This window comes from Arachis hypogaea, chromosome 17 (assembly GCF_003086295.3).
Source record: "Arachis hypogaea cultivar Tifrunner chromosome 17, arahy.Tifrunner.gnm2.J5K5, whole genome shotgun sequence".
In the NCBI taxonomy this organism is placed as follows: Eukaryota; Viridiplantae; Streptophyta; class Magnoliopsida; order Fabales; family Fabaceae; genus Arachis; species Arachis hypogaea.
Window position 1 is genome coordinate 133,828,393 of NC_092052.1, and position 27,009 is coordinate 133,855,401.

At 32.9% G+C, this 27,009-nt stretch overlaps 3 protein-coding genes across 5 annotated transcripts; 1 reads left to right on the top strand and 2 right to left on the bottom strand.

Annotated features, from left to right (window-relative positions):
• The first annotated feature begins 2,314 nt into the window (after positions 1-2,314).
• LOC112764184 (uncharacterized) lies at positions 2,315-5,034 on the top strand. Of its 2 annotated transcripts, XM_025809725.3 has the most exons (5): positions 2,315-2,805; positions 2,963-3,077; positions 3,168-3,743; positions 3,827-4,010; positions 4,566-5,034. In XM_025809725.3, the coding sequence occupies exons 1-5, from the start codon at positions 2,729-2,731 to the stop codon at positions 4,589-4,591; spliced, it is 978 nt and encodes a 325-aa protein (XP_025665510.1). In that variant the 5' UTR covers positions 2,315-2,728; the 3' UTR covers positions 4,592-5,034. The 2 variants fall into 2 exon arrangements, with proteins under 2 accessions (XP_025665510.1, XP_025665509.1); XM_025809724.3 differs by lacking the exon at positions 4,566-5,034 and having other exon boundaries at positions 3,827-4,489.
• A 271-nt stretch (positions 5,035-5,305) lies between these two features.
• LOC112764185 (protein TRIGALACTOSYLDIACYLGLYCEROL 5, chloroplastic) lies at positions 5,306-7,788 on the bottom strand. Of its 2 annotated transcripts, XM_072223801.1 has the most exons (5): positions 7,568-7,638; positions 7,422-7,466; positions 7,210-7,242; positions 5,838-6,053; positions 5,306-5,712 (listed from the first exon to the last, which is right to left on the bottom strand). In XM_072223801.1, the coding sequence occupies exons 4-5, from the start codon at positions 5,919-5,921 to the stop codon at positions 5,359-5,361; spliced, it is 438 nt and encodes a 145-aa protein (XP_072079902.1). In that variant the 5' UTR covers positions 5,922-6,053; positions 7,210-7,242; positions 7,422-7,466; positions 7,568-7,638; the 3' UTR covers positions 5,306-5,358. The 2 variants fall into 2 exon arrangements, with proteins under 2 accessions (XP_072079902.1, XP_029150246.1); XM_029294413.2 differs by lacking the exons at positions 5,306-5,712; positions 5,838-6,053 and adding an exon at positions 6,281-6,837 and having other exon boundaries at positions 7,568-7,788.
• A 15,786-nt stretch (positions 7,789-23,574) lies between these two features.
• LOC112762577 (uncharacterized) lies at positions 23,575-26,410 on the bottom strand. The gene is made up of 3 exons (XM_025808448.3): positions 25,389-26,410; positions 24,316-25,133; positions 23,575-23,986 (listed from the first exon to the last, which is right to left on the bottom strand). Exons 1-3 carry the CDS (start codon positions 26,315-26,317, stop codon positions 23,868-23,870), a joined length of 1,866 nt encoding a protein of 621 aa, XP_025664233.3. The 5' UTR covers positions 26,318-26,410; the 3' UTR covers positions 23,575-23,867.
• Positions 26,411-27,009: the final 599 nt, after the last annotated feature.

Genomic DNA, 27,009 nt, shown 5'->3' on the forward strand with positions numbered 1-27,009 from the left:
AATATCGAAATCATAAGTCTTTATATTCATATTTATCACGAGGATAATCGTCCTCAAACCGTGAGAAGGATAACACCACCGTCCTCACCGTGGGCGAGACAAAACCACCATATCTACGAATCTACAACGCACTGAGCAAGTAGGACCGTGCCACCATCCTTGTCAGGCAACTAATAAGTATTACAATTCAAAATCACACATTGGAACCTTTCCTTTTTAAGAATCATACTTGACCCATTTACTTTAATAACAATATATATTAAGTTCACATCATGCCAAGAATCACATTGATTTCTCATTTAATCTAAACTTCACAGTCTGATTCTCATACCATTTAGAAACTCAATTCATTGGATTTTTCCACACTCATTTCAAAGCTTATGAATTAGTTATCACGCATCACATGGGGTTTACAGAGGGTTACAAGCTTCTCAAAAAGGCTAAAGAGTCAAAAATAGAGTTCTTTCAAGAAAACAGAACGTGTGCGCACGCACAACTCTGTACGCATGCACAGATCAGAACCAATTTTCTGACGGGTGCGTATGCACTACCCTGTGTGTACGCACAACTTGCAACTTTTTCTTGGCATGCATGCGCACCACCTTGTGTATATAAACAACCTCCAACACACCCCTGTCTAGTGCGCACGCACGCCTCTATGCATGTGCACAACAACAAAACTCTAGTATGTTGCAAAATTCTGAAATTCAGTTTTAAAGCCCAATTTTCAAACCTTCATAACTTTTGCTATAAAAATTATTTTTCGTTCGTTCTTCGAACGTCATAAACTAGACAAACCCAGTTTTCATTCAAATCAAGTTTTACAAATTTTTGAGATCTGAGGGCCAAGTTATAGCCCGACGAATTTAACCAAAATCTTCTAAATTGTAATATTTTCTGGAATCCTCTAAAGCAACTTTACTTAAAACAAGTTCTTTTTCATAAAACTCATTTTTCACTTAACCAAAATTTTCAAACTAACTTCAAAACCATTTCAAGTTTAAACTTCTTTCAAAAGACTCAAAAATCATCCTATTCACAAATTACAACTTTAATAAAATGTCATAATCATTTATTCTTAAATTAATCACTTAAATTACCTTAAATAAGAATTTATTAAATTAGACTCCACGGCAAAGTCTCTAAACTTTAGGGGGCAACAACCAATCTCATTTTCCTTATTATTAAGTTTAGTCCAAACTTATAAAAATTTCGACAGCACATTTCCTAAAACTCGGACTTTACCACCTTTCAAGGGTTCCATCAATCACAACAATTGACTGATCTTTTTCTCAACAACGATAAAAACAACAAGGTTCTCAATCCATTCAATTTAACCAAAGTAATATTATTAATATAACCAAAATTTACAGCAAGCACCCAGTCTCAATAATCAGAAAACAACTGCAATCCAATCATCATCATAATAACTCTGAACCAAGTACAAAACCCAACTCCATTCACTAATTACTCATCATATTTTCATTTCACGACTAATACAATGTTATCAAGCAACCATTTCAACAACAACCAACTAAACATAATCAATTAAAATCAGGATTTTCAGCCTTCTCAATCAATTAATAAATCAATCAAGTAAACAATCACATTCATTCAAAATAGCTCAGTTTAATCCATAAGACTCACATAATCACAAAATATATATTTTTCATATCAATATCGATTTATAACAATTTTTAGAAATAAAATGGGTTTAAGAAAAAGCTCCTACCTTAAACGTGACTTAACTACGTGACAAACTCCCTTTTATTTTTATTTTATAGGAGCGACGTCAAAATCCGATCATCCCCGCAACCGCAACAGCCATTAAACACAACATACAAGAATCGTAGTTCAATCCTAAGACATTAATGTCGCGAAAACCTCAATAACTTATGATAGAATAACAATGATAAAGATTTTCGGGAGGCCGTAGTTGATTTATGTTTTGGGTCGCAGGCATGGTTGATTATGTTTTGGGCCGAAAGTCATGGTTAATTATATTTTGAGTCGGAGACTGTAATTAGATTAATTATTAGTAAGTTTGGTCAAAATAGTTCTTTGATATGTAGTAAAATATTATAGATTATTATGTTTGATTAAAATTTTTATAAGTAAAATATGAATTTAAATTTTAAATAAATTAATTATTATTATTGAATTTATAAAATAAATAATAATCATTACAATTAAAAATAATTTTTTAAATTATTTTAAATTTTAATTATTTTATATTTTTTATTTAAATAGGACTGAATTATGTTTCAATCAATAATTTACTCATTAAACCAGTAAATCAATCAACTAATAATCCGATGGATTCAATTACTGGTTCCTTCTGACAACTATGCTGCTTATCTTATTATCTCGGCCAGGTCAAAACACAGAGAAGCTTCTACTTTCAACTTTGAGGGAAAAGCCATGTTGTAGCTTCATGTTGCAGCTTTCTGGAAAACGACGGCGTACCACCCGACAAGCATGATGGCTATGACACGTGTTCTATATCCAATCCATAAATTCGCTTTACCAATCGCCAATAATACATTTAGCGAAACAAAAGAGAAAATTAATTAGCTTCGTGAATGCGATCACGTGTATGGTGTAAAGTAACCGGATCCACCAAACGAGCTTCCTGTGTGCCAACTTCCATAGCTGCAAGCTTGCAACACAGATTCCATATCTCGGATTCATCCTTCTTCTCCATTATCGATTTTATTATTCAATATCCATGGCATCCACTTTTAATCGATGGGAGAAAGATCCTTTCTTTACCGCTGCCGAACAAGTTCAGGAGTCCGCAGACAGGTACTTCCCTATTCCTTTTTCTTTTCCCTTTAAGAATTCATAGCTTGTCTGGCGGGGGAAATAGGAAATTAAAATCCTTATAATTAATTAATATGTTTACACATGAATCTGCCATTTTTTTTTTGGGTAATTGATTTGCTGTGATGGTGTTTTGAAGGATGGAATCTGCGTTTAGGGCATGGATTCATGCAAAGAAAGATGCGTGCAGCCCTTGGAACTCTGATGAAATATGCCGGGATGTGCATACTGCTCTTGGCACTGCTAAATGGCAGGTAATTGCTTAGCTTCTTGTTGTAATTGTGATTTGGATTGTTGGATCATGATGCTGAGCATTTGGTTGCATTTTGGGGAGGCCAATGCAGTTAGATGAATTTGAAAAAGCGGTTACATCGAGTTATAACAATAGCTCAACTAAGGATGCAAGAAATAGGCACCAAGATTTCATTTCTGCCATTGTTGACAAGATTACAAAAGTTGAACATTCCTTAAATGAGTCCCTTCATCCAGGTAACAAGGTGCCTCTGCCTTGGGTGCGGCTAGATGAAGGAGAAAGAGACGAGCTCGCATTGTTCCTTTCCGGTATGCCAGAGGCTGAAGGAAAATCTGTTGGTAGAGACCATGAGGATTCACAGTCAACATCTGGCTGGGGCTCCACACTAGAAGTGGAGGACAAATCACCTGGGCATCGCAGGGCGGCTAGTGCTGATGCCCATGTTAGTTCTTGGAAAATTGCTGTTTCTGATGAGCTTCAACAACGCAATACCCCCGACGGTTCTTCTGGTGCTATGCATAAGGTAGCCAGTCTCTCTGCGTTTGTTAGCTCCATGGAATCAGTCTCTAAGTTGAAGTGGGCCAAGAATGGTTATAAAAAGCTCAAAGCAGGAAATCATCATCAAGAAAGTGATAATGCACTGCTACCATCAGCGCAATTGAATGGGGTATGTTTTGAGTCTGATTTAGTATGAGTATTTCGATTAATTAACCAAATCATTAATACTACCTTTTGTGTTGATGAAAAAAGGGCTTGAATTCATGCTATGAAAGAAGTAAGAGTTACCTTGATAGCTGTGATGAATGTTATGATAAGCAACTATATGGATGGTATGGGGCTATTCAAAGACAGCTTCAAAGATCTCAATACCAAATGCAGTACAGTAGGCCTGTTCAGTTAACTGTGTGGATATCTATTCTCCTTTGCATGATAGGTAAGCTCTGGATCTTTCTTTGTTTGCATGTATGAAACTTTATTCCTACAAAAAAGTGTGCATTTGCATGTTCTGCAATTTCTTAGCCTTAGGCACTGCTTTGTACAACTGTACATGATTCTGTTGAGTTTTTCATGCTTTCCCTGTTTGTGATTTTGTTGCTGTGTATATTTGACACATAGACACAAAGCTATTTCGAATTTACAGAACTTTTTTATATAAGATGCATTTTTTTAAGATGAACCTCAAATATCGTGCTAGAATCATATTTGAGGTGGGGAGGTTTTGTAATGTTTCCAGTTTTTAAGTTTCAGTAGGAAACTTCTGTAGTTGGCTGCTTTTATCATGGGGTTTCTGTGAGCATCCAACCATATATCTTGGTGTATATAGTTTTGTGTTGTGCTCGCACCTTATAGACTAAAGGATGATGTAATTGTGTCAATTGTTGCTTATACCAATGTTATTGACTTATTGTTCAATTATCATTTTATTTCTCCTCCATTTTATAATGTGAATACACCTACATGTTTGCTTACAATGCTGATTTCTCTGCAGTTTTAATTGCTTTTTGCACAATGTAGTAAGGAAGATTTAGATACATTATCTATCAATTTGTGGTTGGCGCCAAGGGGAACAGAAACATTCTTTCAGTACAAGCTCATATATGTTGTTGCTTAAGCAGGTGAGAGTTTTTTCTGGTTCACTAACATACCCCGTGTCGATGTACAAGGTGGTTTGATATCACTAGGTAGTATTTAGAGTGGTCCTTAATCCTAGGCAGCAGTAGCACATCCTGACCTTTTTGTACTATTTGCTCTAGCCCCTCCATTTCAATTTTGTCTCACTAAAGTGTGTTCGAGACAAAGGGGGAATAACCTACTAAATGTCGTTTCATGTATGTCTGTCTAGTGAATTGAGAACTGTATTGTGTACCAAAGCTTTTAGGCTTTAGCCCTGCATGTAAAAATTCAGGATCATATACTATCAAATTGCTGGAAAGTAACAAGGAACCATGGAAGTAAAACTGGGTAGACTTATCTATATTTCTTTCAGCTTATGTGATGCTCCCTTTTTTGAGGATACAATCATACAAGGCAGTTGATTAACTAACTGTCAAGTCTACAATCTAGGAGAGAAAAAGTGATAATTGATACTGTCAGGGTGTATTGCTTTTCATTTTGGATGGCAAGGGAAAGACAGAAAGATGTTTGTAGAACAAAATTGAGTCTACTTCACTATTGCCATTATATTTATTTCCTTATGGAAAATATTAAAATATACGATGCATGACCAACTTTTTAATTAGAAAAATGAGAGTGGTGTTTGGATTAAATGAGCCAGTAAATAACTAAATGTGTGGGTTTGCTCTGGTAAGTAATCGGTAGCCAAAATAGAATGTGGCAACAAGAACTGGAACAAAGAACTCGTAAAGTGTCTCAGACATGGACTTGGGATCCTCTTTTATAACGAACGAACTCATCTCTTTGTTCTTGGACTCCGTATCCGCAACATGGTCCTTGGCTTCTACCTCTTCTATGGTGGCACCTTGCAGGACACTCACCTGGTGCTTAAGGACCAAGTTCTGTGCTCCTTTGCTGTGTCCAATTGCATCGAACTCCTTCGTTGCATCCTTGCCTGCTAACTCCATCAACACCTCTTTGCCGCCGGGGTGTTCCTCCAAGAACTTCGTGACACCCAATACCTTTAAAAGAAAATGAAGTTATATATATAATCAGTTTAAAGTTAGAGTTTTGTTCGCACCAACAATAAATTAATTTTGGAAGTGTCAAATTAGAGAGGCAATGAGGCATGGATAGAAATATATACTCTGCCATTGATCACAAGCCAACAAGCTTTCTTGGATTTGTGTTGGACAACCTGTGAGCGTGTGAAAACCCTCTGATTCTCCATGATTCAAGAGTTTTGAGGCTAGTTCCTGTAGTTTGAAACACTTTCCAAGACTCCCAACTTTTTAGCATGGTGAGTGTTAATTTGATTGCTTCACTCACCGATGCTACTTCCAAGTTACAACCACATTTTTCACTTCATCCGTGGGTTGGAGAGGAAAGTAGCTTGTCAATAATTTCATAGATATTAAATAAACGATTCAGCTGACATGGGATATATGTTAGGCTCATTATTAATAAAAAATTTTTATTTTTATTTTCATTTTAATAAATGCATACAAGATATATATTGAAACTTAAACTTTATATGTTTTCCATATAAAAAAAGAAATTCAATTGATAACCAAACACATATTAGCTAACTGATAGTCAAAAGAATGGTCGAGATTGATTTCACTCCCTCCAACCAAAAGTATGGTTCATTAACACTAATACACGCTTTTCTTAAACAAAAACAAAATAGAATTGCAGAAGATGATATTGACAACGTCCTAAACCAAACTACTCACACGTACCAATCAATTCATTTCATAAATAGACAGACTAACACTAAATATGATTTTCTATTTATGAAATGCAAGGACCAAAAAGGAAGAAAAGGACGAAACTAAGACACCATTGAATCTCTACATGCTTCTTGTTATTGCAAATGCCATAGATGACCATGGCTGAGCAGCTTTAGGTAGCTCTACACTAAGTTGAACGGGGAAGCACGTGCGAACGCACACACACGAAATGAAACAGAGGCTACCCAGAACTTTTTATTTCTGTGCTAGCTTTAGATAACTCATTGGGGTTGCCTTTCTCCACCTTATTGTCAAATTCCATTCCCTGAAATGTGATCCGTGATGACCGATACTTGCTACCATAAGCAGTACCAAACCCCCAACCAAGTCCTACTCCAACGCCACAGCCTCCACCTATCCAATAATAATATTGTTCTTGAAAGATTGAACGAACAATCCAAGTACAGATACCACAAGAACTAAAAGTCATGAATTTGGAACCAAAATGTTACAATTTTGAGGCTGTCCATGTTCATGTCTTAAAAAATCATTATGAATTTTTCTCTTGGGAACACTGGCAGGATTACAGAAACCATGTCACATAACTTGATTGTATCAATGTCATATAATATGAATAACCAGAACCAGAAGGATCAACATTTGCAACAAGATTATAACAGGAACCTGTATAACAGCAAGGGTATGCATGCTATTTCCATCTAATGAAAACTGAAACTGAAAAAGCGAGAAAAAAGCAAGAGGGAGATGGTAATTAACTAATTATACCTGCACCAAGACCCAAGAAGTTCAATGGCATACCTGATGAATACACAAAATAAACAGATCAGATAAATTAGCAGACTGAGACTTGAAATTGACAAAATTACAAAAAAGGGATCTCAGATAATCAAGTTACAACAATATTACGATCAAAGCACATGAAATTAAAAGAATGATTAGCGAAATCAGAGGTTTTGGAAGGAGTGAAAAGAAAGGACCTCCGAAACCCCATCCTACACCGAAACCGCAACCTACTCCGAAACCTGAAAACCCAACAATGAAGATCAGCTCGAGTGAGTGAAATTTGTGAAAACTAAATTCAATGAAGAATTCATGAAGAATCGTAGAGACAAATCTAGCATACCAAATCCGACGCCAACTCCGTTGAAATTAGTGATGACCATGTTTCTTTCTTTCTTTCTGGCTTAGCACAGCACCGCACCTACCGTAGCAATGAAATCAAATCACTGCTATATGGTTCTTTTCGACCCGCCCGTTATGTACCAAAAGTGGAAAGCCCATTTGGACTCTCATACTAGGCTGGTCCTTCATCCTTTAATAACATATTACCATGTGTCCAAAAACGAGAACAACATTTTAGCATCGATGCACCTAAAAGAAAAAGGTCATTCGGGTCGGGTTTCCGGCCCTGCCCGTAACAAAAAAGGGCAAGTTACTCATCTAATGAGTAAACACCAAACTCGATCCCTGTCCATTTTTCAGAAGGACAAAGCGATTCCTGCCTAAAAAAAAGGTACGTCCCCACTCTTGTCTTTGTATTCCGTGAGACATGGTGGCTCTTCTGTGCTTTCCGGCGTTAAAAACAAACGAAATAAGTATACGTTTCACTTAATGGTGATGAGCTGGCTGTCAGGTGTCCATTAAGTGCCAATCTGTCAATTTAAAAATAGATAGGGGTCGATCTGTTCCTGCCTCCCAAACAAAAATGCTGTCGTTTTAAGTGGGATGAGAGGTTCAAATGTTGTACTGCTTCACTATATATTCTGAAAATGTATCAATGTGTTCGACTGTAAACCCTAGGACGACATGGTTGATAGTGAAGAACGTGGGTCGATATCAAATCAGCGAAGTGGGAGAGTTGAAAACGAATTAGGTTGGAGTTTGAAAGTTACTGGGAGTGTGGGATCAAAGTGGAAGAAGAAGTGGGTTGTCCCAGGGTGTAATTGAGGAATTTATGCAATTTTGTTCATGTCTGAAACCGATATGAACCCAAACAGACTATTCTTTCGATGCTCATACTTTAAGGTAGGTTTATTAACAATTAAAATTTTGTTCACTTTATTTTTCATTGATGCTCATATTTCAAGGCAGGTTTATCAAAAATTAAAATTATGTTAATTTTGTTTTCCCTTAGATTCATAATAAAGAATATTATTTTGTAAACTCCAACACCTCATTGCAAATACTTTTGTTGGCTTGATGATTATGTTGCATTATTCAATGAGGATGCTGCGAAGACTCTTTTGTTCGGAGGTTTGAAGCTGAATCAGAATCTTAAAGAAGGTTATTCTTCTGCAGATGATAACAAAGTTAGGGAGCTAGAGGAAAGATTGGTTGGCTTAGAAATTCATTTGAAGAAAGCTAGATTGAATTTTTTGCAAAATAAATGTACTAGTGTTGAATGTGTTATGTTGGCATTTGTTGCTGGAATTGTAGTTGAAAACCTGTTTAGTGGTGTAGTTTAGAGAGATCAAATGTTGCTTCTGGAGTATTGTGAAACATGGAGATCAGGGTTGTTAAGTTGTTTAGGCTATGGTATTTATTGCTATTGATCACTTTTGATGAATGAATATAAATATAATTAAGCTGCTTTTATTTTTATATGTTCGTTTATTCAATTTTAAAGAATGCAGTAGTATACATGATTTTGTAATAAAATAAGGCATTATGAATTTGTTGAACAAAGTAAGAAGCCATCTGTTGAAAGTTGAAACTTAACACATCCATAATAATAGAATAAGGGAATCATCATAACAACCCTTACTTATATAGTTATCCAAAAGAGTATTCAACCAACTATATCATTGGTTACATGTCTTAGCATCTAATTATATTATAACAAAAGCAAGGGCAACACAAGGTCTCTAATCAACATAGTTGTCGTAGCAAGTAATTTGATAACTAAAATAGACACAGTGTTAACAAGCTATTGTCTAAATTATCTGTTATTCCTAGTCTCAAACTTTTAAAACTAGATCAACAATTCAATTCTTGTTGGGAGCCCTAATCTCTGAAGTTGTTGTAGCCATGGTCTCAATTAATACTCCTGTTGATACACCTTGGTTAGTTGAAGTAGATTGACCTGAACCAACAGACAGGATTGGCCGTAGGTTCATTCGATTGAGCCTTATGCTATTGGAGCAGTGGGTCTCACAATTGGTTGCTTCTCTCTAAAGTATGGTGCAGAGTTGGTGTTGAATTTTGTTGCAGGCTATCCTCAAAAAGATCATAGCAAAGGTCATAATTAAATTAAATAGAGATTACAAATTTAACTTAGGACTATTTTTTACCTCATTTGCTTGGGGTGCAGACTGAGAGACATTAATTTTCTCCCCTTGACTATGGTTCACTGATTGTCCTCTTGCAGATGTTTTGGGAAGCTTCTTTTTGTTCTTCTTTGTCTTAGCCTATCAGAAATGGTAACTGTTAGGGTAACAAATAAATTAGTGTTATGCCAAATAAAGACACTAAATTAGCATAAACTCACAGCAGCATCTAATGTAGTTTTCTCAGCATTGGCAGTTGAGTTGTTCTGTCCTGTTTGCTGAACCTGTTTAATCGTCAAATCACAAGATTGGAACACAACAAGGCTCAACCAATTAGGACACTTAATTGCTTAACTATATATTTATAGGACAGTTAGCATATTAAATATATTTTGAAATTGAATCATCACTTGTTGAATTATACCTGCTCAGTGTTAGCTTGGCTTAACTCTACAAATTGCAAAGGCCCTTTCTTTGCCCTTCTCTCCTTCTTTGTCATGAGTTTTCAATTCGGGTCTTGAGATGCATTGGTACAAGTCTTGTAGTAATGTCCTAGCTGACCACACTTTGAGCAAGTGACTTAAAAGGTTTTTCTACATTTGTTTGGATTCATCTCTTTCTCAACTAGGTCCGATCTTCTCTTCATCTTTGGCCTATGAGCAGCTCTTTTGATTGGAGGAGGAAGAGTCTTAGGAGCATCCGATTGTACCCAGTACTCTTCACTATTAACCGGTTTGATGCAATGTGAGTATGTAGCTCTTACTGCTTCCATTGTCAGCCACTTATGCACAAAATCTTCAGGCCTAAGGCCCATCTTAGACATAGCTGCCACTGCATGTCTACAAGGCATACCTATAGACATGAATTCAATTTATCACATGCAATCAATCCTATGTAACAAATATACAGTTTTACAAATACAAAATAATATTCAAAACAAGTTTACCAGTTAGCTGCCACAGGTTGCATGTGTATGTTTTTTCTTCAAGATTAACCCCAACCTTGTGATTTCGACAGTGCACTTCAAAAAGAAATCTCTTACTATCTCCAGCCTAGATAGCTTTCCATTTATGGCTTTTTGGCTTAATGAAGTCATCGAATCTTTTTTGCTGCACTGGAGCTAAAGCGCCAACATGTTTCTCTAGCTTCTTTTTGTGTGCTTCCATCTTCCGCATTAGATAACATCTTAAGTCCTTGCACATTGTTAGGATTGGCTTACCCCTGTATGCCACTATCTTAGCATTCCAAATTTCGCACATATTATTGGTGATATTGTCAACCTTGGGTCTGGGACTGAAAAACGCCTTCGACCAAGCAGCTGGATCAAACCTATCAAGATATTCCCAAGCTGGAACACTGATCTGTTTCAGCTTTTCCATAGCTGCCTTGAACTCAATTTGTGTGGTGCAACGTGCACAATCCCATACAAGTTACTTGGTCTGTTGGTCCTTAATTTGCTTAATGAAATTCTTCTAAATGTGTAATACGCAGTTCCTATGAAAAGCCCTTGGAAATATGTCCTTTAAGGCTAATGCCAATCCCTACCAACAATGCCAATAAATAACAAATGCCAATAAATCAATTCAAACCAACAATTCATATCAATAAATAACAAGGTGTGAGATTCTCACAATATGTACCAACAATGCATATCAATAAGTAATAATGTATGAAATGAAACAACTATTTTTTATTACCTTTTGTTGGTCTGAAATGAAGTTCCATCCCCTTTCCGTGCTATCACTTAAGTCATGTTGAAGTTGTGTTAAGAACCATTTCCAAGTGTCCTTACACTCATTTGGTACAACTGCATATGCAATAACAAAGAAATGGTTATTGCCATCTTGACCCACTGCAGACAGTAGCTAACCGCCGTAATAGCCCTTAAGAAAACAATCGTCTAATCTAATCAAAGGCCTGCATCCCTCTATAAAACCCTTCTTGCAAGCATCCAAGCTTATATATAGTCTATCAAACAAAGGAAGAGACTCTGGTTGAGGTATCACATCTAATCTTGCAGTTGAACCAGGATTTTTCCTATGCAGTTCCATCAGGTAATCCATAATCTTACCATACTGTGCTCCTTCGTCGCCAATTACCTCTTTCCTAGCTGCCTTAAGTGCCCTGCTTATCATTTTACCACTCAGTTGGATGTTGTAGTCTTCGATCATGTATTTCATAGCCTACTTTGGCTTTATGTCTAGCTGAGTAAGAAGCCTCTTAACTAACTTCGATGTTACCCACTGCCTATCAGCAAGGTTGCTGCTGAAATCCCTCCTACAATCATAAACAATTTTTACTAGCACATGCTGCCCTGACCCTCTGCTTCTCATTTTTTAGATACATAACATATTTACCCTCATATACGAAATAATCTTTCAGCGCACTCTTGAATGCTTCCATTGTAGTGAAGGTTTGTCCAACTTTAAATTCAACCTCCCCGTACTCAGTTTCTTCATTAAAGGCATCGTATGCAGTCTCTCTTCGTCCTCAGATGACACTGGGCTGTTGAATGCTTCACTTTCATAATCATATGGCTTGTCATAATCCGAATCCAATTTCTTAATAGTTGGCCCAACACTTCCGGATGTGCCACCCAAACTAGTTCCAATGCCACTTAAACCACCACCTATAGTCTTAGTCTTACTTCCATTATACCTTCCATCTCTCAAAATATGTTTTCTTCTAGTACTCTTATACTTCTTAGAAGGTCTTTTTTGGACAGACTTTTTCTTAGCTGTGTCCATACTATCCTTTCCACTTGGACCAGCCCCAACCTCCACATTTGGGCCAGTGTCATCTGCCATATTTAGGCCAGTGCCAACCTCCACATTTGGGCCAGCCTTATCTTGAACTTTTGGGTCATGACTAGCTTTCTTTTTAGGTGAAACTCTCTTCTTCTTCTTCTGAATTTTTTTTCTTTTCCAAACTCTCATCACTGCTGTCTGTATCCTCAAAACCAGAAGAAAGAGACTTATAAGGCTCATTTTCTGTGGTCTCGTATCCATCATCTGAAGATGATGATGATTCACTCAGCACAATAGTATCACACTCCACACCATCATCAACAACTTTAGGGACATCTATCAGGTGATCAAAGTAAAGATAAAATTCATTGTTGCCCTTATTTCTCTTCTGAGCATCCCTCAGTTCATTTATCTCAGCATCACCTTTAATAACATGTATCCCAGCTTCCATGTCATCAGCAGTGTTGTCAAACCAATACATCTCCTTGTATGTTGTATACCCTAACTCCTTAAATAAAGTTTTTAGATAAAAAAAGTTAATATAGTCTAAATCCATGGGTGGATACTTATGCACTTTTCCATTAAGATAACATAATATCCCCTTTGAATTTCTCTTAAAACTTCCTCCATGATAAAATATAGAAACAACCATAAAATCATCTATCTGAGACAGACAAAATAAATGATATTTTATATTACAACCTTTACATAAATAATTGTGATTTTAATAGAGTACATATAGTTAAAGTATATATATTTTTTAATAGATTACATGTAGTCAAAGTAGGTATATATTCTAATGAAGTATTACATATATGGAGACACAAGAAAAAAAATCTAAACTCACTACTATGCATGATGTAATATAGTCAAAGTAGGTAGGTATATATTTATTGGTTTCTTTTTTCACGGAATCAAATTTCAATAGAGTACATAAACATTTGCTAAGGTATATATTTGCCTTAAACTTTAATAGAAAGTTGTTGTGATAAAGATAACTATATCTGTAAGAGTTTGTGATTTTAATACAAGCAATTTGATACATTCTGAACCCACTTGCAAACTATATATGAATTTCATTGAACCATATTTTCTATATATGAATTCCATTGCAGGAAGGGAAAACATCTTTATCTCTTGATGGCAAAATGCCCCAAAATTAACAACATTGAGCCTTAACCAAACTCTATCTTTGTTATGCGACACCAAGCCAGAAAAAAAAATGCAAACACTCACAACCCAAAACTAATTAACAATACACAATGTCACTAATATTTTAGTTGAATAATCTGTTACTTACCTCGAAGACTTGCACAAGAAAATTCTGTCAACGTCGTCATAGAGTCCGTTAATGGTGCCGTCTGAAACTTTACTTGGAGCGTTGTCAGCAACACTGTTAGCGTCTTACTCAGCTCCACCAGCCAGGTAGAGTGTCGTCGTTTTGTCGTCTTCAGAGAGAATATGAAAAGATTTTGGGTATTCTGTAATTAGGAGAAAGAGAAGAAGGGTTAAATGGAAACCCAAGGCATGTACTATACGCACCATTTCAATCCCCCACTTAAAACGCCAGGGTTTTTGTTTGGGAGGCAGGGACAGATCGACTCATGTCCATTTTTAAATTGACAACTTGGCACTTAATGAACACCTAACAGCCAGCTCATCACCGTTAAGTGACACGTATACTTATTCTATTTGTTTTTAACACCGGAAGGCACAGAAGGGCCGCCATGTCTCACGAAATACAAAAACAGGGGCCGGAACGTACCTTTTTTTTGGACAGGGATTAGGGCTGCACACGGATCGGATCGGATCGGATATAGCCTAAAATTCTATCCGATCCGCACTGCACTCATCGGATCGGATCGGATACGATATCCGCATTTTTTTAGTTCGGATCGGATATCGGGTATATCCGCATAATTAAAAAAAAACTATTTTAAGATTCTATTTGACTATTTTTACAAAAAAAATCCAAAAAATTCATTTTTTATCTGTTTAAGCCTATTTACTCCTAAAATATTATCAATAATAGTTCTTTTGAATAACAAAAACAAAATAATAACACAAGATTTAAGTTTAATTATTTTAAGTTGAAGTACAACATAAAAAATTAAAAACAAAATATAATAAAATTCATAAATAACACACTAAAATTCATATCACATTAGGGTTTATTTTCTTAAACTATGCTATTTATATGTGATGTGCGGATATGCGGATTTGCGGATCGGATCCGCGGATATCACTGCCAAATCCGCAATCCGATCCGACCATAGTGCGGATCCGATCCGATCCGATCCGATGGCTCTGCGGATCGGATAATATCCGCAAAATTCGGATCGGATGCGGATAATTATCGCGGATATGCGGATATTATCCGATCTATGTGCAGCCCTAACAGGGATCGCTTTATCCTTCTAAAAAATGGACAAGAACCGGGTTGAGTGTTTACTCCTCATCTAATCGGTGATTTTTCTATCTATTTCTCTAAAATAAATGATAAGTAATTTCTTATAATATATTTAATAATTATTAAATAAAATTATTTAACTTATTGTGATTAATTTTTATTTTTAATTTAATCTAAATTTTAATTACCTAATCAATTGATATAATTTTTTAAAAATTATAAAAATCAAAATTTTCTAAAACTCTCTTTTGATAAATCAGGGAGAAGGAATTACATGTACATCAGTACATATATAATATAACAGCAAAATCAAAGGGGTTAAAAACACAAGAAAAAGAGACGATGGTGATCAATTTTTTTCTTGTATATTTGGTAGGTGTTTGGTGAAAAAGTGAGTATGGGTAATTAATAAATATGAACATATGAAAAGGTTAGTTAATAATATTAAATAATAAATTATCTGATACAGAAAATATAGGAATACATTTTCTTGGTTTTAAGATAGAATGACATAAATATAATTTCTATTGGTTTTCAACCTCAAAGAAGCACCAAAAACTTTATTTATTCTTTCTATTTTTTGAAAATTTTTATTGTATGATTAAAATTATAAAATGTAATTTTTCTAGTAATTTATATAAATTGTAAAAAAAAATTATATCTTGGTTAATTAGCTAGTTAGATTATCATAACTTAGGTTAAATTAAAAGTTAATATTAACTTAGATAAATCAATCTATTTTATCCAACAATTATTAGATATCTCACATGAAGATAACTTATCCTTTATTTTAGAGAGGATTGAGTAAAATTCACCAAAAAATAATAACATTAATGTATTAGTATATTACCTAACTTCAAAGTTCAAACAAATTAAGAAAGTTGCAAATAATAACGGCAAACTTTTCTTCTCTCTCTAGAAGGACCCGCTAAGATCCTTTGAGATTATACATACTCAAATATGAACCCTGTGCATAGAGCAATCATGGAAGCAAATTTAACTATTGAAAAAAATTAAAAGGGTGATTTTTCTTATTGGCTCTCTCAAGACACCGAGAGCCGAGAGGGGATGGTTTTCCTACTATATATTTTCTATAAAGAGCATTAGGATATTGTCAAAGACTCAGTGTGCACTTTTGTTAGAAAACTTTAGAGTGATTCCTCAACTATAAAAGATGTAAACCAGACTCTCATTGCAATGTTACCAAAAATACAGCAGCCTGAGTATCCTTTTCAATTCCAGCCTATTGCTTTGTTCAATGTGGTTTACAAGGGGATTACAAAGATTCCTGCAGAGAGAATCAAACCTACCATGATCAATCGCATAGCCCCAAATCAATTAAGCTTTGTGTAGGGACATATCATACATGACAATATTATAATTGTCAACGAAATGGTTCATGAAATGAGAAGGGTGCATGCACTGAGTTGGGAAATTATGTGCACACTGCAAACCAAAGACCTGTGGTGCTACAAAAAACTCTCGGCCATGAATGATGCTTTTGTTTTAAAGAATATATGGAGAATGGTGAATGAACCGAACAAGTTCTGATTAGACTGTTGTGTAATAAATACTAACGAAATTAGGATCTTCTCTAAAGAATGACATGCAAATCGATAGCAGAGCAACTCCTTCACCTTTAAGTGTTCTAATATTCAAGTGTTTCATTGGTTCTAGCTATTGATCTGGCTCATAATTTTTATACATCTAAAACCACGGCTCATCCTTAAACGCTCCTTGCTAAGTATGGAGTGCTGCACACCTTGTGAATTAGTAAATCTGAACTCTTCATTTATTATATTTTATTTGAATGGTCTTGATTTAAAAAGGTAACCTGTTAATCAGGTTAATCATTTTTAATAAGTTTTAGATTTTTTTTTTGTAAGTTTCAGGTATTGGGCTGAAGTTCAAAATAAAAAAAATAGTATATAAATATTAAAAACAACATGTCTGTAAAAAAAATTATTGGACTTTAGAATTGAAATAAATAATACATAAAAAATAAGTTGAAAATTCATGTACTAAATCTAGAAAAAAAGATATATTAGAATCTTAAAAAAAATAATATTAAATATATATTATGTATATAATATTAAAATTTAAATAAATTTTATTTTGTGTGAAATAAAATTATAATATTAAATATAAACACAATGCTAAAAAATTTTGTGTTATATATATATATATATATATATATATATATATATATATATATATATAATATTAAATATAAACATAATGATAAAAAATTTTGTGTTATATATATATAATTTTATTTTGTGAGAAACAAAATTAAAACATTAAATATGAACAGAATGATAAAAGATTTTGTATTATACTAATTTAATTAAAAAAATATATATACAACGTAAAAAGCAAACAAACATATAATAATTTTATTTTGTGCGAAACAAAAATTCATATAAGTTTTTATTAACAATTTTTTTATTGAAATATGTCATTTTACTATATTTATAATATATTATTTGGGATAATTATATTATTTTAGTTAATATATATTATTTAAAAAAATATTTAAAATTTATTATTTTATATTAAGAATATTATTAAAAATATATTATTAGTTTTTCTTAAAATAATATTTTTTTTCTTTGGTTCAAATACTATGACAATAAATTTTTTTTACGTAACTGCGTCTACTCAATAAATATTATATTCATTTATTTCTATATTGTATGTAAAATAAATAATTAATATTTAAAAAAGTTAATAAAAAAAGTATTTTTTTTTACTAACTCTTAGGTGAATATAGAGACTATGTCATTTGAACTATAACTCGTTGGCAAAGAAAGAAATACTCTTAATTATATATTAAATAAAATAATTATTTATTAGGCTCATTCTTATACAAATAAAAATTTTTCTTAATTTTATATATGTAATATTTTATACCAATTAGCTTCAAAATTTAATTATTTTTTGAATAAATTAATACAAATAATACAAATAATTGTTTAAATATAATTGTATTTTAATTTTTCATTCTATTACGTACACGTTGAGGATAATTTGAAATAAAAGATAATAGACTTGTTGTAACTGTCATGTATTTTGTGCTTTGATTGCGTTGTCATCTGAGAATTATGGTGCCTTTATGGAGACCGGTTCTTCTACAGAATCAGTTTTACGTTTGGAGTTAGCCAACCAGCAGCGGCGACAGACAGCGTCTTCCTTTTCTATGGCAGCAATTTTTCGGGCTTTGAATGTCCATTTATGGTAGACGTGGAATGGGTGGATTCAAGAGCGTCAAAATATGTGGCTAGATAGAACAATAGTGGAAGCACCTGCTAGCAAATAAAACCATGAAAATGCTTGAAGACATCACATCAACAATAACAGAATAACGGAGGAAATCGATCAAATTTTTCTGAGTACTCTTCTGGTGTAAAGATAGTTCTGTGTTAAACGAGCGAATTAGTTTTTTTTGTTAATGGCTGTTTGTTTGTTCAGCCCATGACAAAAAAAAATAAATAAATAAATTTAATTTACCTAATTACTTTTGATAGCAGGTTAACTTTTAAAGAGTGCTGCACTCCCTACTTTACCTAGAGTGCACTAGCTTTCGCCCTAAAACCACTGGAATATCCTACTTTTCAATCATCGAAGCAGTACTAGTTTCGGCACTAAGCATGAGTTTCTACTTTGCATTTCTTGATCCTTCTGTTGTCGCAGCAATTTGCAAGACCAAAATAAATAAATAAATGAAAGAAGATTATGCTTTGGAACTTTTTAATTCGAGCCAAATTACTTTTCAATTCACTTTTTCGTCTGACTAGTGATTCCCAATCGTAGGTTTTTTCTTTGAAATTGCAAAACCTTTTATGCTACCAAGTACAAACAACATTACTACAAAGAGAAATAGAACAACAGAGCATGAACAATGAATGATACAGAGATACTTATTCCACACACAAGAAACTTGAAAGTTTAGGAAGCAAGATACATGGATATGGAAGAATTCAAGGTACAATCTTAAAAGCTCTGGTCTTTTCAATCCAGCCAATGAAGGAATTCTTGGTGTTCTTAAAACCCAAGAAGCCATGCTCTTTGGACTTGTTCATGTAAAAATTAATATAATTTTAATATACATTATAAAATTATCATTCACACCACAAAAAAGATCTTGAAATTTATGATTATCACAAATGGAAATAAGAATAGTTACTAACCTTGATCCATAATGATAATGATATTAGGAAGAATTCACTTTATCTATTCATTTGCCTTCTTAATTCTTTCTTCAATTAAGTTATTGATGGCAAGTGAAGAAGAAATACTTCATAGATAAGAAAAGAGGACTGAATTCTGATTTGTTTTCATAAAACCAACTTCCATCAAGTTGGTTACATTTTAAAATAATCATGTAACTTTCTTTTAATTAAATATTTATTAAACCAATAAAATAAGACACATTACACACATGAGACATCATATAATAATATAATTTTTTACATTCTCCCACTTGGCTCATGTGTCATTATTCCTATTGATGGTTTAAGAAATATTTATCATAATCGCATTTCTAAGCAATTACTTGCATAGCTTAATTTATCATGATAAGAATAAAATTAGCATGAGTCATAGCGGTTGTACGCCACCTAATCGATATAGTCCTTTCTATGTACTACAAAGTTAGCCACATTCTTAACATGAGCCATAATTAGGAAGTATATAACATAATTAGTCCAACAATAATGTCTTCGTTGTAAGACAATACCTTATTATTTTAATTCTATTATATATACAACAAATTGAAAATCAGGTAATACAGAAACATTAATTCATTTGAGCTCAAAATGTCAATATTTATACGACACAAACTTCATTAAACATATTTTGATCCTATAAACTCATAATACCCATCCTTTGAACATGACTAATAAATGTTTTGGGCGGTAACCCTTTGGTCAAAGGATCAGCAACCATAATATTAGTGCTAATGTGCTCTATTGACACTCTTTGTTTCTGAACTTTTTCTTTAACGGCAAAGTATTTCAATTCCATATGCTTAGCACCTTTGGAATACTTGTCGTTTTTAGAAAAAAAAAAAAAACTGCTGCAGAGTTATCACAATAAATTTTCAGCGGCCTAGTAATACTGTCAACAATTTCAAGCCCTGAAAAGAAGTTCCGCAACCACTTAGCCTGAACCATGACCTCAAAACACGCCACAAATTAAGCTTCCATTGTAGAAGTAGCAATTACTGACTGCTTCGCACTCTTTCATGATATTACTCCTCCAGCTAAGAGATACAAATAACCAAAAGTGGATTTTCTTGTATCTACGCAACCGGCAAAATCTTAATCTGAATATCTAATCACTTCAAGGTGATTAGATCTCCTATAAGTAAGCATGTGTTCTTTTCTCTCTTGCAGATACCTTAAAACTTTCTTTACAGTTTTTCAATGATCCAATCCTGAATTACTTTGGTATCTACCAAGCATACCAACTGCAAAGCTGATATCTGACCTTGTGCAAGTCTGAGCATACATCAAACTTCCAACAATAGATGCATATGGAATTCTTTCCATCTGTTTTCATTCCAAATTATGTTGATTATTGTGCCATTCTGAATTTCTCTAATACTTTATTAATATATGAATTCTAAGACAATTCTAATAGTCCTTGTGATCTATTTCGGAATATTTCTATTCCAATGACAACTTGCCTCATCCATATCTTTCATTTCAAAATTATTAGAGAGATATTTTTTAGTCTCGCTTAATAGACCAAGATCATTAGATGCAAGCAAAACATCATCAACATATAGAACTAAAACAATAAATTTACTCCCACTGACCTTCAAGTATATACAACGATCAACAGTATTCTCCTTAAATCCAAAGGGCAGAATGGTATCATTAAATTTGATAAACCATTAGCGGGATGCTTGTTTAAGTCCATATAGTGATTTCTTAAGTTTACACACCATTTGTTCTTTTTCTTCAACAAAAAAATTTGTTGGTTGATTCATGTAAACATCTTCCTCTAAATCCCCATTAAAAAAGGCAGTTTTTACATCTATTTGATGAAACTCTAAGTCATAATGAGCTACCAAAGCCAAGATAATCCTTAAAGAGTCTTTTCTAGAAACTGGTGAGAAAGTCTTTTTGTAATCAATGCCATCTTTTTTAGTAAAACCTTTGACAACAAGACGAGCCTTGTAATGTTCAAGGTTGCCATGAGAATCACGCTTAGTCTTAAAGACCCATTTACACCCAATTCTCTTGCATCCTTTAGGTAATTCCACAAGATTCCATACTTTATTTTGTTCCATTGATTTAAGCTCATCTTTTATGGCCTCTAACTATTTATCAACATTATCACCATTAATGGCTTGTGAGAAAAAAACTAGATCATTAGCAACACTCAAGTTATTTTCATATAATTTATTTTATAATTTTTTTCTCTTAATATGAATATATTAATAAATTTAAAATATAAAATATTATAAATATTACTTAATATACTAAACAACTTAAGCTGTAATTTAAGACAATAAGTATAATAATACAAATACTTACTTATTAGTATTAAAAAATATATAAATATTATAAATTGATATTTTTTGGTAGAAAAATAATAATAAAGATTATTAATTAAGTTAATTATAATAAAAAATTATGAATTATTTTTTAAATAATAATAAAAATGAGATCACTATTTTTACATACTTCAAAGTTTATAAAAAAATTTATAATAAATTATATATTAATCCTGTCAAAAAAATAAATAAATTATACATTAGATATTATTTACCTACTAATATAATATATATTATCGATTATCAAGTTATAATTAATTTTTAATCTAATTTTTGGAAACTAAAATTTAAACGATTAAAATCATTAAATGCTAAATATTTTGCACCAAACTATTTTTTATTGAAATTAAAAAAAAAGTGAATTGTTAATTATTTATAAATTTAAATTTAAATTTGAATAAAAATAAAATATTATTTTAAATTTTATCTCACTAACTAACTAAACTTAATTTTAAAATAAAAAATTATTTTGTATATTATATTATTGGATATTGTGGTTATTTGCTTTTATTCTAACGTCAATAAGAAATTAGAAAAAATATATATTTACTAATTTAGGGGATAATAATTTATCTTTCAATAGAATAAATTATATATTGAACAACAAAAATTGTTATAATTTCTCTTAGTACAAACTAATACTCAATTATGGTATTTCAGTAATATTACCAAGGAATATTAATTAATCTAATAGCTTTTATAATGATAGAAGTTTATAAGTTTAAAAATTTAAAAATTATGTCATACAATGTGAAGTTTTAATAAGTAACAATATTAATCATATTGTTTTGACTTAAAAAATGAATATGATACTAACCAAAAAAACTAATTAAATAAATTTTAATAAAGATAAATCTCTATAAGTATTGCTATCAATGAGACATTATTTTACTTTAAAGACAAATACTATTTTTTTACTGTATTTTTTAACTCTGTAAGCCAATGACTAATCCACCATGGATTAAAATCCCATTTATTAAGGGTCTGCGACTAGCCAATGGATTGCTACACATATAATGTGAGATTCGAACTTCAATACTTACTTAAGCAGATAAGTGAGATAATTACTCAATCAATCTAAATTAATTAAGACAAATATTAATTATTTTTAATATTTTTAACATTAAAAATAGTTAAACTTTGACTTTAATTATAACTTTGTAAAATTTTTATAGTGAAAATTATTATATATATTTTTTGTTTAATTTTTTCAATAAAAAAACTTCATATACACTAGTTCACATTTAACAATTGGTGGTTACAAATGGCAAAATGAAAGCCACTCTGGCGTCCAACAAATCCAAGCATGAATACTCAAAGTCATTTCACAAACTCCCGTTTGTTTCTTCGCTGTATATATCTTCAAGGTTGTAACCCCGTTTTCCTAAGTTTTAATTTAATTTGCGGTGTACATCTGATAGGCATACGCATAAACCCTTTGTTTGTGCAGCAAATGTTGCCTTCTTATATTTAATCACAACCATGAGCAACAAAGATGTATAGTGTTTATAGTATATATTATACGAAAATGGATATGTGGTCCTGCCTTCATCAATTTCCTGCGAGTTCATGGGTCAATTCTTTTATAAATTTGACTTTAAGTAATACCATAAATCACTCCTAAAAAAATTTAATTATTAAATTAGTCTCTAAATTTTTATTTCATTAAGTAAATTAGTCTTTACATTAAATTATTTATTTATATAAAAAACTAATTTAAAAATTTAAAATTTTTTTAAAAAATATTATATCTTTTATTAAATAACGTCAATAATTAATATGTCTAATAAAGTTGTCTAATAAAATTAAAAATTAAAGACTAATTTAATAATTAAAATTTATTAAAAATTAAATTCTTCGACTAAATTTTTTTTAAATGATTTGAGATATTAGTGTTTGATTTTTTTTATCTTCGTTTGCCATTTTAAACATGTAAACTACATTAGTACTTAGCTGATCAATCTAGATAATCAATGACTTTTTTAAATAACATAAATAAATATCAATCAAATAAAAATACACTACATTTTTAAATTATTCAACTAAATATTAATATTAGAATAACCATCTGCACATCTAATGAAATGAACATCTAATATGTCTATTGTTCACAATGTTTAATATTTTCGTTGTCTAGCTGTATTTTTTCATCTCATAAACCTTCCGTCACTGACAGAAGAGCAATGCTAGGGGCTAGCAACTTTTGTGATTAGTAGCCATCATATAGCCATCAATAATGATTTAATGGTGTGAGATTGGTATGAGATTTCATCCAATAGCTCACATTTCTCTGCTGGTTATATGTTGGCCAAAATTCAATAAAACTGCTAGCCCTAGACTTTTCCCTGACAGAATACACATAAAAGGATTCATATATTTGTAACTTTGGTGGTCAAAACCTGAGAAGAGGCACAAGATTAACAAGCCATTATCAACTACATTATTGGCCGAGCTGCTGCAATGTTAGCTTTTTTAATTCTCCTCCGTGCCCTCTGCACCTTTCTCCTACTCACTTCTTTTGCCGCAAAAGGTTCTTCATTAATGGTGGACAACCCTGAAAAAGTTATTATTAGACTATTAGTAACATTCAAAAGTAATTGGAAGAATATTAGCTCCTGTTATAATTAATATAATATATATATTATATTATTTTATCCAATTTACAATAATTATTTTGAAACTAAAAAGTAAATTACAATCAAATTAACAAATGAAAGAGTTATATGTATATAAAAATAAGGTAAAAACTCAGGTACAGTCAACTTTACGTAAAATTAATAACGTAGAGTTGTTATATGAAAATTTAGTCAAATTATTTAAATTATTTAACTAATCTCAAATTTAGTCAAATTATTCAAATTATTTAAATTAATTAATTATTACCAGGCATGAGACCACCACTGTTACGATCATGGAAGTTCAGTTCACAGTTGTTGGCTTCATTTTCATGATTAGAGTGATGATTTTTTTTCTTTTCCATCACTCTTATTAGCCTTGACGAGCGTGCAGCAGCAAAGAGCCACGTGGCATCCATGTGTTTGCAGATCATGCGCGCTGCGTGGTAAGGAATCTTGAGACTCCGCTGCTGGTGCTGGTGCTGCTTCTTGTTGTTGCAATCATCATCATCATCGCCATTATTATTTAACTTGATGATGCAACTGTTCATGAACATTATGCAGTCCAAAAGGCTCTCCCTCGCCATGCCTTTCATGTCATAAGCCTGTGACCTTCTCCAGAGGCTTTTCCTGTGCGTGTTCGCTGGGTTCGAAAGGCAAAGCGCTCTCGTTGAATCACTGATTGCACTTTCTGGATTCTTAAGCACAAGATTGCACTGTGCTTTGTTACTATAAAGCACCATTCTCTCCTTTCTCAACTTCAATGGACAAACTTCAAGTGCTTCATTGTACTTCACCAAAGCTTCTTCTACTTTTCCCAACCTCAACATGTGATTCGCTTCTTGCTTTATCAAACCAACCAAAACCCTTCTTTCCTCTAATTTCTCTTCCCACAACGCCTTCTCTTTCTTCCTCCTATACACCTTCAAATTCAGCACTTGTTGCAAGTCCCTGTTGTTGTTGAATTTATGTTCCTCAAGTAGCAGCACTTTTGTGATGGTTTCACCCACGTTTGATTTATCTCCAAGGCTTTTAAGTTCAACCAAATCAACAAGGTACGAAGCAGCAAGATCAATAACCTTGAACCTAGATTATACATGTAAAAATATAATTAGGATGAATTAGTATTATTTAGTATATCTGAATATTTATTGTAGGAGACAATTTGAATACACTTAATAGAATACACAAATATTTTCTCTTGTTTAGTCTCTTGTTTCTAATAGTACAAATACAAATATGAATATATAAAACCGAAAATGTTTGGTAACCAAAGAAAATCAGCAAAAAATAGTCATAACTTGTCTTATTTAGCATTCATTAATTAATACAGTGTGATACCTTGTATCTGAGTCCTTGAGAAGAAGTAAAAGACAATCAATCGCCATATACTGCCAATCATCCGAAGATCTTGAAATGTTACCGAGATTGATGATTACTTTTGGGATCTCAGCAATGATTTTCCTTCCAAATTTACTGTAACACAGGATTCGAAGGAGTCCAACACCACCTGGTGACGTGTGATTCACCAACCCACCCCACATGTGGCAAAGTTGCTTCAAGAACTCCTTCTGACAAATCAGATTCAGACATCTTTCTTTGAAAGCAAAACAGTTGAGAAGATGAATACACCAACACTGAAGTTGGCTACCCCATTCCTCAGCTTTTCGGTTCTCCATCTCCAAATCACCAACACCTCTTGTAAGCAAGTTCCTGTGGTACTCTACCCTCTTCTTCTTCTTCACTCCTACAAACTCAGAATACACCACTTCCAAGCAAGTACATGCTAGATTCAATGTCACTTTCACCACTTCTTGTTCATACTCCGATACCGAATCGAATGTGCTTTCATAACTGGCCAAGTGCCCTAATGCTCGAACCGCAACCCTTTGTTCAACCCAACTGATTTTCCCCCTCAGAAGCTCTAACAATGGAGGTATAACACCTGATTGCACAGCTATTTGTGCAAACTCTTCCTTGTTCATGGTGTAAGATCCAATGATATGAGCAGCATAGTAGGGTATGTATATGTTTTGATTTGTGAGAAGCCAGGTTTTGTTGTTTATAGCTTTGTTGATTAGGTTAGCCATGCACTTGAATATGCCAAGGGAAGGGAACTCAGGGTCGTTGGATTGAGTCATGGCAATGTGCCATAGTTCACTCAGCACCAACACATATTGATCATAATCTTCTTTATCCTCACATAGAGGCATTTCTTTGAAGCAGTTGGAGATTCCAACTCTTCTAAGAGATGCATCTGCTTCTCTCATGCTGCAAAAGAAACAACAATGCTTGAGGCAAACTTCTTGGTCTTGGTGAGACTCCTCACTGGTGTTGTAAGGAGTTTTGGTTACAAGTACCACTCTTTTTTTCTTCATGGGGATTTTCTTTGACTAGTAAGATTATGGTTTTGAAAGTTGATGGAAGAAAAGGAATATTACACTAGTGGCGCATAAATGGAAGGCTTTCATAATCGAATAAAAAAAAGTCTACTCGCAGCAATTTATTAAATTCTAGCCAGTATATAACCAGTAAAGAAAAGTGAGTAATTTCACGACATTAGATGAAATCTCACACCATTAAAAACATTATTGATGACTACTTAATGACTACAAATCACAAAAGTTGCTGGTCCTATCACTCCTCATCGGATAATTCAGTTTTTATGTTGAGAAAATTTTACTGATACTCATTCATAATGATTTTTGGCATGTCATCATTACTATTTGATACCCTTCTTTTAATAATTGACGTAATGTTGAAGAAAGTAAATTATTCTTCAAACGAATATTCAAGTCTTCATTATTCATAGGGGACAAAAAGATCAGGTAAGCAACAAAATTTCAAGACTAGGATATAATATTGCACACATTGTAGACTTATTCTGCAACAAAACTTTCTATTTTTCTATGCATTTCTAGAGGTTCATTTGTCAACAACTCTAGTGCTAGTGCTATAAAGC

What these genes read in the sequence shown, in the direction of transcription:
- LOC112764184 (XM_025809724.3), top strand. Translation starts at nt 2,729, where the DNA reads ATGGCATCCACTTTTAATCGATGGGAGAAAGATCCTTTCTTTACCGCT. An exon ending in GTTCAGGAGTCCGCAGACAG is followed by an intron (nt 2,806 to 2,962) that starts GTACTTCCCTAT and finishes GGTGTTTTGAAG; the next exon opens with GATGGAATCTGCGTTTAGGG. An exon ending in CATCAGCGCAATTGAATGGG is followed by an intron (nt 3,744 to 3,826) that starts GTATGTTTTGAG and finishes TGATGAAAAAAG; the next exon opens with GGCTTGAATTCATGCTATGA.
- LOC112764185 (XM_072223801.1), bottom strand. Translation starts at nt 5,921, where the DNA reads ATGGAGAATCAGAGGGTTTTCACACGCTCACAGGTTGTCCAACACAAA. An exon ending in GGCTTGTGATCAATGGCAGA is followed by an intron (nt 5,713 to 5,837) that starts GTATATATTTCT and finishes TTTCTTTTAAAG; the next exon opens with GTATTGGGTGTCACGAAGTT.
- LOC112762577 (XM_025808448.3), bottom strand. Translation starts at nt 26,317, where the DNA reads ATGAGAGAAGCAGATGCATCTCTTAGAAGAGTTGGAATCTCCAACTGC. An exon ending in CTCAAGGACTCAGATACAAG is followed by an intron (nt 25,134 to 25,388) that starts GTATCACACTGT and finishes TGTATAATCTAG; the next exon opens with GTTCAAGGTTATTGATCTTG. An exon ending in CAGTGGTGGTCTCATGCCTG is followed by an intron (nt 23,987 to 24,315) that starts GTAATAATTAAT and finishes TAACTTTTTCAG; the next exon opens with GGTTGTCCACCATTAATGAA.